The 17,257-nt window shown below is 29.7% G+C and overlaps 2 protein-coding genes across 2 annotated transcripts; one reads left to right on the top strand and one right to left on the bottom strand.

Annotated features, from left to right (window-relative positions):
* The first annotated feature begins 2,932 nt into the window (after nucleotides 1-2,932).
* LOC130675340 (pre-mRNA 3'-end-processing factor FIP1) lies at nucleotides 2,933-6,704 on the top strand. The gene is made up of 4 exons (XM_057480935.1): nucleotides 2,933-3,148; nucleotides 3,245-4,147; nucleotides 6,010-6,344; nucleotides 6,431-6,704. The coding sequence occupies exons 1-4, from the start codon at nucleotides 2,972-2,974 to the stop codon at nucleotides 6,549-6,551; spliced, it is 1,536 nt and encodes a 511-aa protein (XP_057336918.1). The 5' UTR covers nucleotides 2,933-2,971; the 3' UTR covers nucleotides 6,552-6,704.
* Nucleotides 6,705-14,687: 7,983 nt separating this feature from the next.
* On the bottom strand, nucleotides 14,688-16,853 carry LOC130675339 (uncharacterized). Its single transcript, XM_057480934.1, has 2 exons — nucleotides 16,214-16,853; nucleotides 14,688-15,745 (listed from the first exon to the last, which is right to left on the bottom strand). The coding sequence occupies exons 1-2, from the start codon at nucleotides 16,807-16,809 to the stop codon at nucleotides 15,649-15,651; spliced, it is 693 nt and encodes a 230-aa protein (XP_057336917.1). The 5' UTR covers nucleotides 16,810-16,853; the 3' UTR covers nucleotides 14,688-15,648.
* Nucleotides 16,854-17,257: the final 404 nt, after the last annotated feature.

Raw genomic sequence — 17,257 nt, 5'->3', positions numbered from 1 at the left:
TTTTGAAAAATTTTATTTTTGTAAAAAAATAGTATAAATACAATTTGATTTTTTTCCTCATCAATCTACAATAAAAGAACTGATGTCATTTTACAAGAAAAGAATCAGTGTACATTTACTTCCCTCTTTAAAAAAATCCCGATCACTCCGAAATCATTACTGATTTTTTACAGTGTATAAATTCTTATTAAATTTACTTTAATTATTCGGCTTAAAAATTTTAAATTGTCAACATGCATAAGATGACATCAAACGTTAATAAGATAAATTGATTTTTAAGTCAATCATCGAGAGTCGTTATATCTACTAAGTCATTAGTGATCTTAGTTTCTTCCCGAATACACCAATGAGCTCATCAGAAACGTTAATGTTGACCTACTCTACCTTGAAATATTATTTTTCTACTAATACGCCCGGGGCTTTTGACGTTAATACAGCAGCCACATTCGCAAAGGTAGCGGTTGAAAGTAGGACTAAAAATTAATGTGTCCTAATTAATTAAGTCATAGATACAATCCTATCGATAATGACTCATTAATCACTTAATAATTTATACTGATGCTTATTAAATTCCTTGTTATTGTCAGCTAGCTGGTATTATTGCATCTGCATAGTTTTATGTCTATTTTCTAAATTGTAATTATTACTTCTGCAAATTTTTTTTATTGGCCCTATGATTGGCAAAAGCTGTTTATTTGAATAAATAAATAAATGCTCTTGTCCGGCCGCAACTAGAGGCGGATAGTAACTCATCTCTATGCATTTACTTAAAGGCAGACAATTTATATCTCGTCTAAAAATTTTTTAAATTGAAAGTTAATATTAATATTAATATGTATAACTATTGTATACAATTTAAATTCATTAATACAGAAACTGTTGTTATCAAAAGGAGCATTTTTCTATGATCGATAATAATTCTAAACTAAACTACAATGATAAAGTATCAGAAATATCTCGATTTAATCTATTAAAAATTTACAATTTATTTTTCAAATTTTAGGTAGATTCTTCATCCATATCGGCCTATTTTACGGCAATTAATAATTATATTACATAACAACTTATCAACCTTATTTTTCAGTAAAGATACAAAATTCAACTCACTAGTTATAATTTTAATTATAGAGGAAGGAAGGGAGAGGGGGGGGGGAGTAAAACGAGGTATCCCAAATTTTATAAAAAAAATTTTTATTTTTTTAATGTTTTTTAAACATTCCAAATCACTTTTGTAAATATAATTGAGCATTGTTTTGAATTTTTTTTTTGTTAAAACTTTTCTTAAATCGAAAACGTCAGTCGAAAAATATTAATGACTTTTGTTTTATGATAAAAACTATTAAAATTATTTTTTTTCCTTCCTTGGCATCACGGAAAAAAATGAACTACATAAATTGAGAATGAAAAGTAATATAATGGTAAAGTGATCAGTAAATACTATCATTCTAAATAGTAATTTTTTCATTTATGATTCAAACGTGAATAATTACAGGATAAGTATGAAAATTTATTGTCTGTGAAAGAAAAATTACTATTTGAACTTTAAAAATCGTAACTGATACTTAGAAAATAGACGACACGTATTATAAAATTTACTATTTGAATGTTAAAATTCCCCATATTGACAACCGGGTTCCGGGTTATAATTTCAAATAGTAATTTTTAAAGTTTATTTTTTTCCGTGATCCAATAATTAAGTGAAATGTAATTTTTCTTTATGTAAATTACTTAGAAAAAATTTAATTTAATCAAATCTATTTAATTTCCAGAAATATTTTTTTTTATCTTTTTTAGGGGGTACCCCATTTTGCCCGCAAAAGTGAAAATATTTTTGTTTTAACGGCAACTGAATTTTTTTTTTATTTACATTGAATATCATAAAAAAAAAAAAGATTTAGCGTATTTGAGCCCTCGAAAACTTAGTATTTCCTTAAGTACCCCGTTTTACCCCCCTTCTTCGATATTGCTTTGATTTTTCTCAATCCAACATAAAATTGAACGTATTCAATTAATTCAATTATGGATATTATGGTTATTAGCTGCATTAAAACTTTGAAATGTGTGGAGTTTCGAGGTCCTGAAACTAAACAATTACTAAGTATTGAATTTTTTTTTTTAAGGTATAAGGGAGAGAGAGGCAAAATGAGATACCCCTAAATTTTTATAAAAAAAAGTTTTTTTTTTAAACATTTCCAAATCACTTTTGTAAATATAATTGAGCATTATTTTGTTAAAAAAATTTCAAAAATCGATAATGTCAGTCGAAAATTATTAATGACTTGTTTGATGATGAAAACTATTAAAATTTTTTTTTCTTCCTTGGCATCTTAATTCAGTGAAATGTCATTTTTCTTTATGGAAATTACTAACACAAAGATTTAATTTAATCAAATTTATTTAATATCCAAAAATTTTTTTTTTTACCTTTTTTAGGGAGTACCCCATTTTGCCTGCAAAAAAGAAAATTATTTCTTTAACGTCACCTGAAAATTTTTTCTATTCACTTTGAAATCATTAGAAAAAAAAAAAATATTTAACGTATATAAATTCCCGAAAATTTTCTATTTTCTCAAGTACCCCGTTTTGCCCCTATATATATTAGTAAGACTCGGGCAATCCCATATCCAGTCAACTTAGTCGAATTCGTATTCAAATTCAAATTTTTCCAATTTTTAAACCAAATCAAATTTAAATTCAAAGGTCGGTCGGTGACGGGACGAATCTCAGAACCGAACCAAGGATATAAATTTGAAATCTTAACGTCAAAACGCTCATTGCGCTCCATCTAATGTTTTTATATGAAAGCGCTACAGCTGACAGTTTTAAAAAGTATTTCATGAAATACTCACGGGAAAAAGGCGCCGTTCTACTTTTTCCATTTCAGTTTCTCTTCTGCTCTGTTTTCTTTGCACTTTGCACCGAGCATGTACTCAAAAAAAAAAAAAAAAAAAAAAATACATAAAGAGTAAAAATGGCGGATGACAATGAAGACCAGTGGCTATACGGCGATTCAAATGATGGAAAAGACAGTTTTACAAAAGACGAGCCTTCTGAAAATGACAAAGATCCAACGCCAACAATAAGCCAAGATGAGTTACAAAACATTGAAGAGAATAACGCGGAAATTAACGCTGATGAATCTACTGGGGTAAGTTGTAAACATAACCTCCGGAAATATATATACCGGTGTAAAAATTAATAATTTATTATATATAAATATACATACCATTAATTTAATCAAAAGGTAGCGGATACGTCAGAATTAGAAGAACCATCGGCAGTAGAACCAGAGGATGAAGCTTCTGAACAAACAAATGAAAATGGTACTAAAGAACCAAGTCAAGAAGATGCTGATGCTTCAAGTGATTCTGATTCAGACGATGACGTTCATGTTGTCATTGGTGACATCAAATCAACACCAGCTTACAATAATTTAAATATTAAACGCTCCGGGCTTTTGACAAATGCGTCTGGAATATCAGATAAATTAAATAAACAGCCTGGTAAATTTAGTATTGATGAATTTGAAACAATTGGAGTCATAAATGGTATCCAAGCACACGAGTTTAATCTCGATCAGTTGGAAGATAAGCCATGGAGGCAACCAGGTGCCGATATTACGGATTACTTTAATTACGGTTTTAATGAAGAAACTTGGCGGGCTTATTGCGAACGTCAAAAAAGAATGAGAAGTGAATCGGGTGTTGGACTTGTTCTAAATGCTGGATCCGGTGGACCCAATTTAATAAACACACGTGTGTCACAAGTTGCTATTACTAATGACAACAGCAAATACTCTGGTATTTCGGGACCTAAAAGAGCTGGACCACCACCTGGAAGAAAGATGGCTGGGACAATTGACGTCATTGGCAGTTCTGGTTTAGCATCACGTAGGAATCTTGATAAATCACCGCCTAAAGAAAATGTTATACAAGTTATGACAGCTGACAGACGAGAGTACTCAAGAAAACCCGGGTTTCCTGACATGAGCGTACCGCCACCAGCTCCTGGAATGGCACCACCACCATTTGATTTACCTCCTCCTCCTGCTCCTTACCAAGAACCTCCACCTTTTTATGTATCAGAACCTGATCCTTATTATCAAAGCTACGAGCCTACACAAGACAGTCAATGGGGAAACGATCCGGTAAATATTTTTTTGTTAATTTATAATCTATAATTTATTTTTCTAATTAATTCATTCATTCATTATTAGGGTGGTCCGTTGGGAACGACTATTTTTTTTTTTCACTCATTTCAAAATATTGTTCAAGACATTGAAAAAAAATTCCCTGAAAGTTTCAGATCTTAATTTTAATTTAAAATATTTTACATTTGATTTTGAAGTTTTCCCATGTAAAATGTAAAATGCATAGCATTTTTTTTTTCTCAATTCTCTAAAGCTCACACGTATTTCAAATTATTGGGTCGGCGTTTGCGGCATTTTGTGGGTAATATAATACTCCAAAAGTCTCCTTAGTAATTTTACTAAGAGTCTAATTGTTTTTTCTGTATTGGTTCTAAAAATCATTTCTTTAATAATAATTTGGGGTTTTAGTGGATATTGACTAGATAACGAAATTTACAGTAAAAATGCAGATAACAATTTTTAGGAAATTTTATTCTCTACAAAAAAGGTTCTCTTAGTTAAGTGGCTCAAGTTCTTCAATTACGTGATGTAGCGGTTTTATTAATCTTGTAAATAAAATATTTGTCAATAATTTTTCCGAAGCTTAAAAATTTAATCCTTCGTATTTTCATTAATAGGCTAAATTTATGAAAAGAAAATTATTTACTTATTTAAAGTTGAACTTAAAAGGCATTTAGTCGAATTTTTAAAAAAATATTTTATTTACAAAATTAATAAAATCCCTATATCTCACAAACGATGAACTTGAGTCACTTAACTAAGAGAAAATTTTTTGTAGAGAATCACATTTCCTAAAAAATCGTTTTCTGCATCATTACTGTAAATTTCGTTATTTAGTCAATATCCACTAAAAGCCCAAATTATTATTAAGGACGTTCTTGCGTGAGGCTTACTATTAGATAAAAATTCAAATTTTATATTTTTGCGAATTTCGTTCGACCTTTATGATTTTTTCCGTACTTTCCATTGTTTTTCACGAAATTATTAATAACTTTAACACTTCTATTCACTCTTCTCGCGATTTCATGATGAGATAAATTTTGATTAAGTAAAAAATTAATTTTATTAATTTCTTCAATACTTAACATTTTGTTGCGCCTCATTTTATGCAGTAACCAATTTTGGTGTTTTATATCGATTTTAATTCATTCACTGTGCTATAAAATTGTAACATAATAATGCGAAAATGAAACGTATTAGACTAATTTAGTCCAAGACTCAAATGACTGTAATGAGTTCTGACCTGGCCCCGGGTGACTAAGAAGTGTCCAATTAATATACAAATTAGCATAACAGATGGCTGTTGAATCATTTACTTTTTTGCGCCCGATCAAGTTGAAAATCAGAACGCACTTTTACACTGTTATATAAATATTTTCGATAGTTCAAAAAAATTAATAAATTATTTAAAAATTTTTGAGATATTTTCAAAAATTTTATAGCCTCGTAATTAAATTTGAAACAGTTAGTCCTCATTTGACTCACGAGTCACGCAAAAACGTCCTTAAAGAAATGATATCAGAACCAATACAGAAAAGACAGTTAGAATATTAGTAAAATTAATAAGGAGACTTTTGAAGAGCAATAAATTACCTACAAAATGCCGCAAACGGCGACATGATAAACTGCCATGCGGCTGAGCTATAGAAAATTGAAAAAGAATCCTAACTTTCCTATGTATTTTAAACGGGAAAACTTTAAAATCGGAAATAAAATACTTAAAATTAAAAGTAAGAGTTGAAACTTTAAGGGAAATTGTTTTCAATGTCTAGAACAATATTTTCAAGTGAGAGTGAAAAAAAAATAGTCATTCCAAACGGACCACCCTATTAATTATATTAATTTATTTTAATTAATAGACTTGGCAGCCAACAAATTTAGCCGTTCCATTATCAACACCTGAAGACAATAAAGATCTAGGTCCTAAATCAATTCCAACAATGGTACCGCCGCTGACAATTCCTCCGTTGATTGCTTCTGCTCCACCTCAGCGTGAGCCACCACCTAGAGGTGACATTCCTCGTAATGAAAGAGAAATTGATTCAATGGGTAGAGAAAGAGAAAGAGAACGTGAACGTGATCGTTCAGAACGTGACAAAGATTCATCTGTCAGAGAACGTGAACGTGACTCTGTAACGCGAGATGATGACAAAGATCGTGATCGTTCAAGGTCACAATACCGTCATAAAGAAAGGTAATTTTATATTTAATTATTTAAATCTAAACTCGTCATTAATCAAAAAAGTATATGGATAATTTAATATCTTTTTTTAACTTTAGACACAGGCATCGATCACGATCACGTTCAAGGCGACATAAATCAAGATCTCGTAGTCCCAGTCGCCGTAAGAAAAAATCACGACGGACTGATCGTGAAAGATCTAAAGAAGAAAGTGAATAAAATAAATCAATTTCTATTACCGATACTTACATAATATTTTATTTCAATTTTTTATTAATTGCGCATTATTAAAAAAATAGCGTTTACTTTGTACAAAACAAAACAAATATTAATTAAAAAAATAATAAATAATGATGTGACGCTAATTGAAAATATTTCATTTGTTATGAAAATAAAATAAATTTAGATTTAAATGGAATATTGATAAATAACGTAATCATTCTTAATTTCCCGCTAAGAAAATTAAAATAAAATCTGAAAAATGGTTGACCCTGCGGTGATTTAAGAGTTATGCAACAAAAACTTGAAAATAAGTTTTTTTCTGATTTTTATTTTTCGTATAACTTGTAAACTGCTCGGCCGATCGATTTCAAAATCTAATCAGCTCTCAGTTTTGACGAGTTCCAAAGATATCGTCGGACAACAAAAGTTTAAACACACACGAACGCACGCGCGTGCGTCCGTCTGATGAAAACTTAATTTTCGAAAATCTGACCAACAGAGCATATCTTCGAACTTAACCTTGATTTTCGACCAAGAAATAAGTATGTTAAGTTTCATTTGGATGCATTAAGAATTAAAAACGTTATGATCAGCACAAGGCGCGTTATCCCCCTCTTATACATTGTAAAAAAAACTGGGGTAAGTCCAGGCGGTGTAGATGTTAAAACTTTCGGTTTTAAATTTCAACATCGGAAGTGGTGTTGAAATAACACCGCCGCCGGTGTAAATATTCTTTACCGGTGTTGAAAAAATTTTCCGGTGTTGAAAATATTTAACTTTGTGAATATTTTCACTTACTCTATCACTAGGGTTTGACAGTGTTTTTATTAATTAATTAAATTATTAGTGATTGAAATCCTGGGCCTAAAATTGTGAAAATTTTTAATAAATCACGTATAACATAAATAATTATTTGAATATTAATTTTTTATATTTTTAACTTCCCACTAAGAAAATTCAAAATTTTTAACAATTCGGAAGTTAATGGTTTCGGTCCAATTTTCGAAAATCAAGTTTTCACCAGATGTCGACGTTTTGAGGTCCTAGGAAGCTATTCAGACTAATTTCACGATGATGTCCGAGTGTATGAATGTATGTATGTACGTACGTACGTACGTATGTAAATACCTGTATCTTTTGAACGGATGAACCGATTTTGAACTTTAAGGTGTCATTCGACGCGGCTTGTCAATACCTTGAAGCTGAAAGAAAATTGAGCTTGATCGGTAGGGCTCGTTCAGAGATATTCCAAAAATAAAATTTTTTCAAAAATGTTTTTTTTGGATAACTTTTAATGTGCTCGATGGATTGATTCCAAAATGAACTGGGCTCTAGAGCTTTATAAGCCGCGTCAAATGCCACCTCAACCATCAAAATCGGTTCATTCGTTCAAGAGAAACCGTTGTCGAAAGAAACTCAATCGGTTTATTCGTTTGAGAGATATCGTTGGAGAAAAAATGGTGAAAAACGTTTTTTTTTCGAAAACAACAGCATACAAACGTATTTTCGAGCTCGAAAATGTATTCACAATAATGTTTTCGAGGTTCTTGAGCTCGAAAACAGCGGGAAGTTTTGGGGCTGGCCCGCAGGGTCAACTGACAGACCGATTTTTTTTAATAATAAGGCCATGTGGGCCCCACGTTGGGCGCCACTGAAACGAAGTTGAGGTCCACCCCCTATAGCAGGGGTGAATCAACCGTCCGTTACCCATTTAAATTAAATGGACCCGTGTCCTTTTTAGCATATTTCAAATTATTTTGCTTACCCTGATTAAAAAAATGTATTTGACAGGATTAAAAAGGATTAAAATTTTAATACTTTCAAATCCTTCTAAATACTGTAAATCCTTTTTTAAAATTCACGATTAATCATATTAAATACTTTTTAATACTAAAATAATCGAAAGGAGTAGAAGGATTTGAAAGGATTTAACTAGCATTTAAAATTTCTAATGCTATTGAATACTTTTTAATCCTGAAATAATATTTTTATTTCGTTATCTTTTTAGGATATAAAAGGATTCAACTAGCATTCAAAATTTCTAATGCTATTAAATACTTTTTAATCCTGAAATAATATTTTTATTTCGTTATCTTTTTAGGATATAAAAGGATTCAACTAGCATTTAAAATTTCTAATGCTATTGAATACTTTTTAATCCTGAAATAATATTTTTATTTCGTTATCTTTTTAGGATATAAAAGGATTCAACTAGCATTTAAAATTTCTAATGCTATTGAATACTTTTTAATCCTGAAATAATATTTTTATTTCGTTATCTTTTTAGGATATAAAAGGATTCAACTAGCATTTGAAATTTCTAATGCTACCGAATACTTTTTAATCCTGAAATAATGTTTTTATTTCGTTATCTTTTTAGGATATAAAAGGATTCAACTAGCATTTAAAATTTTTAATGCTATCGAATACTTTTTAATCCTGATATAAAGTTTTTATTTCGTTATCTTTTTAGGATTTAAAAGGATTCAACCAGTATTTAAAATTTTTAATGCTATCGAATACTTTTTAATCCTGATATACAGTTTTTATTTTAATATCTTTTTAGGATATAAAAGGATTCAACTAGCATTTGAAATTTCTAATGCTACCGAATACTTTTTAATCCTGAAATAATATTTTTATTTCATAACCTTTTTAGGATATAGAAGAATTTCACCAGTATTTAAAATTTTTTATGCTACCGAATACTTTTTAATCCCCTCGCGGTTTTCATGATACGGTTTGAACACTGTACTAAAAGAGCATACACGTAGTCGATAACAAGTAGTTTTACCGTATTTATACGGTATGTTTGTGAAATTTAATTACGGTATTCCTACAGAGCTTATACTGCGTTTATACGAAGCTTATACTTATACGAACTTATAACGGTACAGTCCCTATATAAATTTGGTATCAACACAATATATTTACGGTATTAATACACAGAAAAAAAGAATTTCTTGGCGCAAGAAATATTTTGTATTATGAATTGAAGACAAAAATTTTTCTTGGCTCAAGAATTTTTTTCTCGCCTAAAAAATTTTTTTCTTGTTCCGAGAAAATTTTTTCTTATTCCAAGAAAAGTTTTGTTTTCACTTTATGATATAAAAAATTTCTTGAGTCAAGTACAAATTTTCTTAGAACAAGAAAAAATTTTTTGCGCCAAGAAATCCTTTTTTTCTGTGTACGGTAATAAAATTTCACAAACATACCGCATTTATACCTAGGGTATACCGTAATAATACTTGTACCCAAAAAATACTCGGAAAATACCGTAGAAATACCGTTATGGCAATTCCGCGAGGGTCCTGAAATAATTTTTATATTTCGTTATCTTTTTAGGATATAAAAGGATTCAGCTAGCATTTAAAATTTCTAATACTATTGAATACTTTTTAATCCTGAAATAATATTTTTATTTCGTTATCTTTTTAGGATTAAAAAGTATTTAAAAGTATTTAACAGTTTAAATCATTTCAAATCCTGTTAAATCATGTTTTCAGGATTAAATAGTATTTAACAGAATTAAAAAATTTGAATCATGTTAAATCCTTCTGAATCATATTTTCAGGATTCGATAGCATTCATAAGGATATAAATTTTTTTAATCCTTTCAAATACTTTTGTTTAATCAGGGCAGTTTGCTTGAGCAAAAGCTTACTGTACAAAAGTTTCGTTGAATTTTTCGTCAAATTTCCGTCACTTTCGGACTTTTCCGTTTTTGACGACAATTTATACACAACTTGCTATACAATTTGAGGTAAATTTACTACCCGAATTAGAATGCAAATTCAATTCAAAAGGTTACTAGAAAAAATTTTTCGTCAATTTTCAGGCTAATTTTTGCATCAATTTATTGTTAATTTGACTTAAAAAATTGTAAAGTAATTTTTTACCGTAAAATTGTAGACAATTTACTAGAAAAAAAAAGTCGCTAATGTTCGTTCTTATCATTTCAGAAGGAAATCAAATTTATACATAAATATGTCTACAATTTGAGGGAAAAAAAAATCTTAACAATTTTTGAGTCAAATTAACAATAAATTGATGTAAAACTTTGCCTCAAAATTGACGAAAAATTTTTTTTAGTCAGCTTTGGAAGTGAATTTGCATTCTAATTCGGGTAGTAAATTTACGTCATATTGTACAGCAAGTTGTATAGACATTTTATGTATAATTTGCTTATCATCTGAAATGCAAAGAACGAACGTTACCAACAATTATTTTCTATAAAAGATTACCTCTAAATCGAGCAAAAATTAACCGCAAATTTTTCTTTTCAACTTTTACTGTTAAATTATTGGCAAATTCGGGCAGGAAATTTCAATGACGTTAAATTACAGTCAATTTCAAGCTAAAGTGGCTATTAGAGGAGTTAATTTGCAGTTGAGGTGACTATCAGGGTAAATTTCATATCAAACTATAGTAAAAAATATAGACTGGAGCTCCGCTGGTGGCGAAAAAATAAATTATTACTATAGAAAAATTATTTATCATTTACTGAATCATGGCATTTCTTATAAGTTTTTATTCTCTGGCAGTGCCCTTTTCGCATAAAAAAATTTGTAAAATTATTAAAAATGGGGGTGCTATAGTATATGCTGGCCTAATTTCATTATTTAAATTAGTTCTCATTACTAAAATGAGTAAAGTTTCATAATTTTATGACGAACAATCAATCATCTTTCGACTGAAAAAAAAATTTTCTAAAAATTTTGTTATTTAAAAAGTTTTTAAAAAATTGGAGCTAAATACCGTTCGGTCTACGGTATAGAGACACGGCAGGCTCGCGCCATGACACTTCACACATATACATGTGTGTTTAAACGTGTACTTGGCGCGAGACACTACCGTGTCTCCTGATTATAAAATTTTCTTACTTATCTAGATTGAAAGAATTCAAAAATTTGAAAAACTACATGTCCGAAAAAAAAATGCAAATAATATTTCATAAAAAATTTTCTGAACGAAAAACTCAAATCATTGAATGTTCGAAAAATATGCAAAATTGTGTCACGTTTCGATGTTCGAGCTTCGAACATTTTTCGTATAAATTTCGAACATTTTTTTTTTACACGGGTTAGTATAAGAATTTCAAAATGATTTTATAAACTGTAATAATTGTTACGTCCAAAAATTTGGTACGTAATTATTTAAGTTGTGAGTATTTGGCCCAAGCCGAAGCCTATAGACCGGGAACTCCAGAGGTTTTTGTCTTAATAATATTGTTGGTGAAGGTTAAATTAAATGATAAATTCTCGGTTTAAATTTAATACATATATTGTAAAACCGTACAAATATTATTGTTTGCTAAATAACTATTACAAAAATTTAGTTATTAAAAATTATTTAATTACAATTTTAAACGCAAAATTAAATGTTAAACAACACTTAATAAAATTAACTATTCAAATACAATATTAAATATAAAAATTCGTGACCAGACTATTTCTTAGTCTCTTACAAAGTTAATTATTCCCATATAAATTCAAATATAATAATTCGTGACCAGACTATTTTTCAGTCTCTTACAAAAGTTAATTATTCCCATATAAATTCAAATATAATAATTTGTGACCAGACTATTTCTTAGTCTCTTACAAAATTTAATTATTCCATATAAATTCAAGTATAATAATTTGTGACCAGACTATTTCTTAAAGTCTCTTACAAAATTTAATTATTCCCATATAAATTCAAATATAATAATTCGTGACCAGACTATTTCTTAGTCTCTTACAAAGTTAATTATTCAAAATGAATTCAAGTATAAAATTTGTGACCAGACTATTTCTTAAAGTCTCTTACAAAATTTAATTATTTCCATATAATTCAAGTATAATAATTTGTGACCAGACTATTCCTTAGTCTCTTACAAAAGTTAATTATTCCCATATAAATTCAAATATAATAATTTGTGACCAGACTATTTCTTAGTCTCTTACAAAGTTAATTATTCAAAATGAATTCAAGTATAAAATTTAGTGACCAGACTCTTTCTCAAAGTCTCTTACAAAATTTTATCTGTGGTATTTTATATTAAATATTTATTGACATACCTGGGTTTCCACCTTGCAGTATTTACCGTTGCGAAAATATTTAAATAAAAGGATATAATAGAGAACACTTAGTATAACGCTCACTGACTCTAATTAAAAATATACTTGTCCATTCTACGTGGAGGGACCCGGGGGAACCCGGCCACTGAACCTAAGTTTTATTTACGATCCGCATACTTGGAGATCCTGGTCAAGAGAGAGAGTTCACACGACCAATTTTTTGGGTCTCGATTTTCGGGGCGTTCCAGTTGACCTCAATTGGGGGAAAAAGCGTGACCAATTAAGTGTCCGAATTCCTGGGCCCTTACCCTCACTCTTAGATTTTCCAGAGAGTGTCGTATGAACTCCCACTACAAGTGGATGCCCTCGTATGAGTATGTGTACATATGTGTGCGTATATGTGTCCACCCACACGCAAGCACATTTACACGTGAGCAAAACACACACACGCATACATACACATACTCATGTACATCATATACTCATGTACATCATGTACTCATGTACACCATGTACCCATGTACATCATTTTACTATTATGAATTATTATTTATTTATTAAATAATAATTTATTACTATTTATTATTTATCAAATATTATTTATTATTAGTTATTATTTATCATGCCTGGCGAGCTGCCTAGAACCTTTGATTATTAATTATTATTAATAACCTATAAAATATTATATTATTTACCAGGTCTAGTGTTCTCACTTAGAACCTTTTACTATTATTTATTATTTATAAAAAATATGAAATGTTATTTTTTATCAGACTATGAAATAATTTTTTATGAATTATTATTATGAAATATTTTTAGTTAAAGCATTTTAAAATGAGTTTAAAATGTGTTCAGCTCTTATCTAGTACACGGAAAAAAAATTCTACCAAAATTTACGATGTTAACATCGTAATCTCGGACTAGACTTTTATTAACGTCAATTTTTAAATGTTTTATTTCAAAATTTATTATGTGGGTTATATTTTTTACTATTTAACATCGTAATTTTAACAAAGACTTTTAGGATTAAAAATTACTGCAAAAATTACAATTTAACATCGTAAAAAAAAATAAATAAAAATTACACTTTAAAAACTATATTTATTCGTACATTTAATATTTCTATTTACTTTTTAACAAAATAAATATTACAGTGCTGCCTCTGTTATAATACGATGGAAGCTATAAAAAGTACGATGTTACATCGTACTTTTTAAATAGTAACTGGGTCCTCCGCAAGTCGTTTATATGGATCTTAAAAACATCATATAGTGTAGGCCTTTCAGTGGCCGAGTGGTCCAAGGCGTCGGACACTTCGCACTCGAAAGGACTCGGGTTCGAATCCAACTGCCGAACGATTTTTATTTTAATCTTTTATTTAAAATTTCTCTTCAAATTTTACGATGTTACATCGTAATTTATATTAAAGAGCTCAAGACTTCGTATTGTTTGTCTGAAGTATTATTTCTTAAATGAAATTTCCAACCCTACATCGTAAAAATTACGATGTGAAAAGTCTAGTCCACCAATACAATAATTAATAGGACAAATTACGATGTTAGCATTGTAAATTTAACTAGAATTTTTTTTCCGTGTACTCGAAACTGATAAAATTTCAATTTGTTTGTTTGTTTTGGTTTTAAGCCGTTAAAACCTTTTGTGACGCACCAAAACGATTTCTAAAACTGACCATCGAGGCACTTAATGTATACTCTCATTATTCAGTTTTACTTATTTAAAAATTATAAAATTAAAATAAAATCGTCTGATTTTTGCCAGACGTAACATAATCAATTCCATAACAAAAAATATTAATACAATCACGCGTACCTTGTGATTTTTCTAAGCATATTTTCAATTTTGATATTAAAAGGACAGATGTTAGAATACACCTTTTTGACAGCAGCATTTTTTTTATATGTTATTTTTAGACTTCAGATAAGCTTTTTAATAAATTTTTCCGAAAAAAATTTATACGCCCTTTTTGCTTTGGGAAAACAATGTTTGATTTTCAAGCGTAGAAAATGTTTACTAATCAATTGGCGATGAAAAAAAAAATTTATGCGCCCTTTCACCTTTATGATATACTCTATTATGTATGTTTTCACATATGAAGTTTTTTCATGCGGGCAACCATTAATTTTTAAATAAAGCGAGAATTCAAAATAACAAGTAAATAATATTTTGAAGATTTATTTAACTAAAATTAAGTTTTAACCGTTACAGTTGCTACTTAAAATTGTATTTACATTATTACTATAACAAATTTCTTTAATCACAGATAAAGAATTAATTTAAAAATTTTTTTAATTATTGTCTGATTTGACACACATTTATTTGTCAATATTTTGTAAAACAATCGGTGGTGAACATTATTTAAGCACCAACAAAGGGCACAAGAATAATTCCTGACTAAGAAAAACGATACAAAATGGTTGGTCATGTTAATGACCCATACGAAGGGTGATTCCAAATTATTCAGAAGCATTAAAATCTATTTAAAATTTTGTCTTTTTCTTATTCGTTTTAAATTGATTCTCTGAATAAACCAGTATATTTGTGATCAAAACAAGAATCACCCAGCGATGAATCAGGAGCGAATAAAAATTCAACCTTTACATTATAATTCGCATCTTGAAACACTGGTACTGGAAGATCCATCACTTGCCTTTGAGAGTTCACTTCAGATAATCTTCTATCCCGCTGAAGGTATTCCGGTAAAGGCGTTGGCTCAAGACCCAGTAATTTATAACTTTTCGGTGATCTTGGCAGGGACTCTAGATATTTTACAAGCTCTTTAACCATATAACAAAATGGCAGAAGGCAATTAGATCCTTTGTGACAACGTTCCACATGAAAACAACACAGCGACATGAAATCTTGGCAGATTAAACAATTAACCCTTGTTCTTTTATCACATTCCTTGCAGTGTTTTATAACTTCACGCATGTGTTGACAGTTTGATAATGTGCAGTCATCATTTTTACATTGGCTAAGCGCGTGCAACAGCCATTGCATGCAGAATTCTGCAGTTAATTCCTTGTTTTCTGTTGAAGTTGAGATAATTGGCTCCATTTTCTTCTTATAATCGAATTCTTATGCAACGTCACTAATACAAAGCTCGAAATCCTGAAAAATAAAATGATTATTTTATAGACTGAACAAATTGCACAAATGTTTTATCACTTATAAAATTAAATTTTAAGGAACAAGTAGTTACTAGGGTATAATCCCCGCCGCTATTGTTCTCGAACAATAGCGTCTGGGGCCCTCGTCCCCCTCGGGTGGAGGGGGACTGGGCCAGACGCTATCGCTCGGAAAAGCGGCGTGGGAGAATACCCCAGTGACTTTTATGTTAATTTTGTTAATTTTGTTAGTTGTTAGTTTTTTAGTAATTTTTTATATTTTAATTTCTACAATTTTATATTTTTATCATTTTGTAGAACTTTCAAAATTAACGTTGCTATTTTAATATTTTTTTGTAGTTTATATCATAAATTTTTATATGTTACTGAATTATCGGAGTCAAAATGATAATTTTGATAGGATGATGTTTGGGCGTTGGTTGAAGTACTGAGGTTGTTCATTGAAACATACACTGGTGTCGATGGTCGTTTAGGTTGCAGATATCCGTTGGATGAGTCATTATTGGTACTATGAACGTTAGAAAGTGGCAGCAGAAAACTTGTATTTGGTACACATCTTTCTTTGATGAATTTTTTAACGCGAATCGTGATGTTGAATGCACAATCAAAATTTCGATGAGGATTTGTATAACGTTTAAGAGTATGAAGAAAACACATACCACTTTTAGGTGGGAGTAGGTCTGATGAAGTACCGCCAATATCTGATTCGATATTAATAATTTCCCGATTAAGTAAACTTGTGAGAAAGTTAGTAGAGTAAAAACCAACAGTATAAATTTTATTTGATAGTTTCACTAGCTGTCTGATATTATTGTACACACACTCTCTTTCTGTATCACCATCAAACCACTCGATTCCATGTTGCGTCAATGTAAGAGTATTATTTGCTGATCGCCAAGTTTTAGTTAGATCTTCGTAATTTTCTGATGGTTTAATAATCCAATGAGCAATAAATGAGGCTTCTCGAATAGACACAGCACAAATTTCTTTAGGTATAAATGTACCTTTGTTCCCCCAAAAACCTTGTATTGTAATGACGATATCCATGACTCACAAGTTATAAAAGATGGCAGCGGACGGTTAACAATGAAATGACACAATAGACCTACGAATGGCGGCTACTGCAGCAATGGCGACTGCGGCGACAAAAAAATTAACTATCGAAGCAATGTAAATCGATATTTGAATAATAATAATAATATATTGAAAAATTATTATTAAACAAGTAGTTCACATGAAAATGTAGAAATACTGAATAAAAAACTTGTTTCAATAGATGCTATTGTATATAAAAACTTTCTCACAGTTAAAAATTTAATTTGTAATAAAATAGAAATATTTAAACTTTGATGTTGAACATATTGATCGTGGTAGTACCAACTATGATAACTTGAAGTTTTATAAATTTTTTTTTTTTTTTTTTATTCGAATGTTGTAAAAGTTGGAGTTCTCACTTCAAACTGTTGACTTGTGTATGAATTTTCGCTATTTGATT

The sequence above is a fragment of the Microplitis mediator genome, chromosome 10 (genome assembly GCF_029852145.1).
Source record: "Microplitis mediator isolate UGA2020A chromosome 10, iyMicMedi2.1, whole genome shotgun sequence".
NCBI lineage: Eukaryota > Metazoa > Arthropoda > Insecta > Hymenoptera > Braconidae > Microplitis > Microplitis mediator.
This window is presented reverse-complemented; position numbering and strand designations above follow the sequence as displayed.

Coding starts and splice junctions, on each gene's coding strand:
- LOC130675339 (XM_057480934.1), bottom strand. CDS start 16,809: ATGGATATCGTCATTACAATACAAGGTTTTTGGGGGAACAAAGGTACA. Junction 15,746..16,213: donor AAACGACCATCGACACCAGT/GTATGTTTCAAT, acceptor TTTATTTTTCAG/GATTTCGAGCTTTGTATTAG.
- LOC130675340 (XM_057480935.1), top strand. CDS start 2,972: ATGGCGGATGACAATGAAGACCAGTGGCTATACGGCGATTCAAATGAT. Junction 4,148..6,009: donor GTCAATGGGGAAACGATCCG/GTAAATATTTTT, acceptor TTTAATTAATAG/ACTTGGCAGCCAACAAATTT. Junction 6,345..6,430: donor CAATACCGTCATAAAGAAAG/GTAATTTTATAT, acceptor TTTTAACTTTAG/ACACAGGCATCGATCACGAT.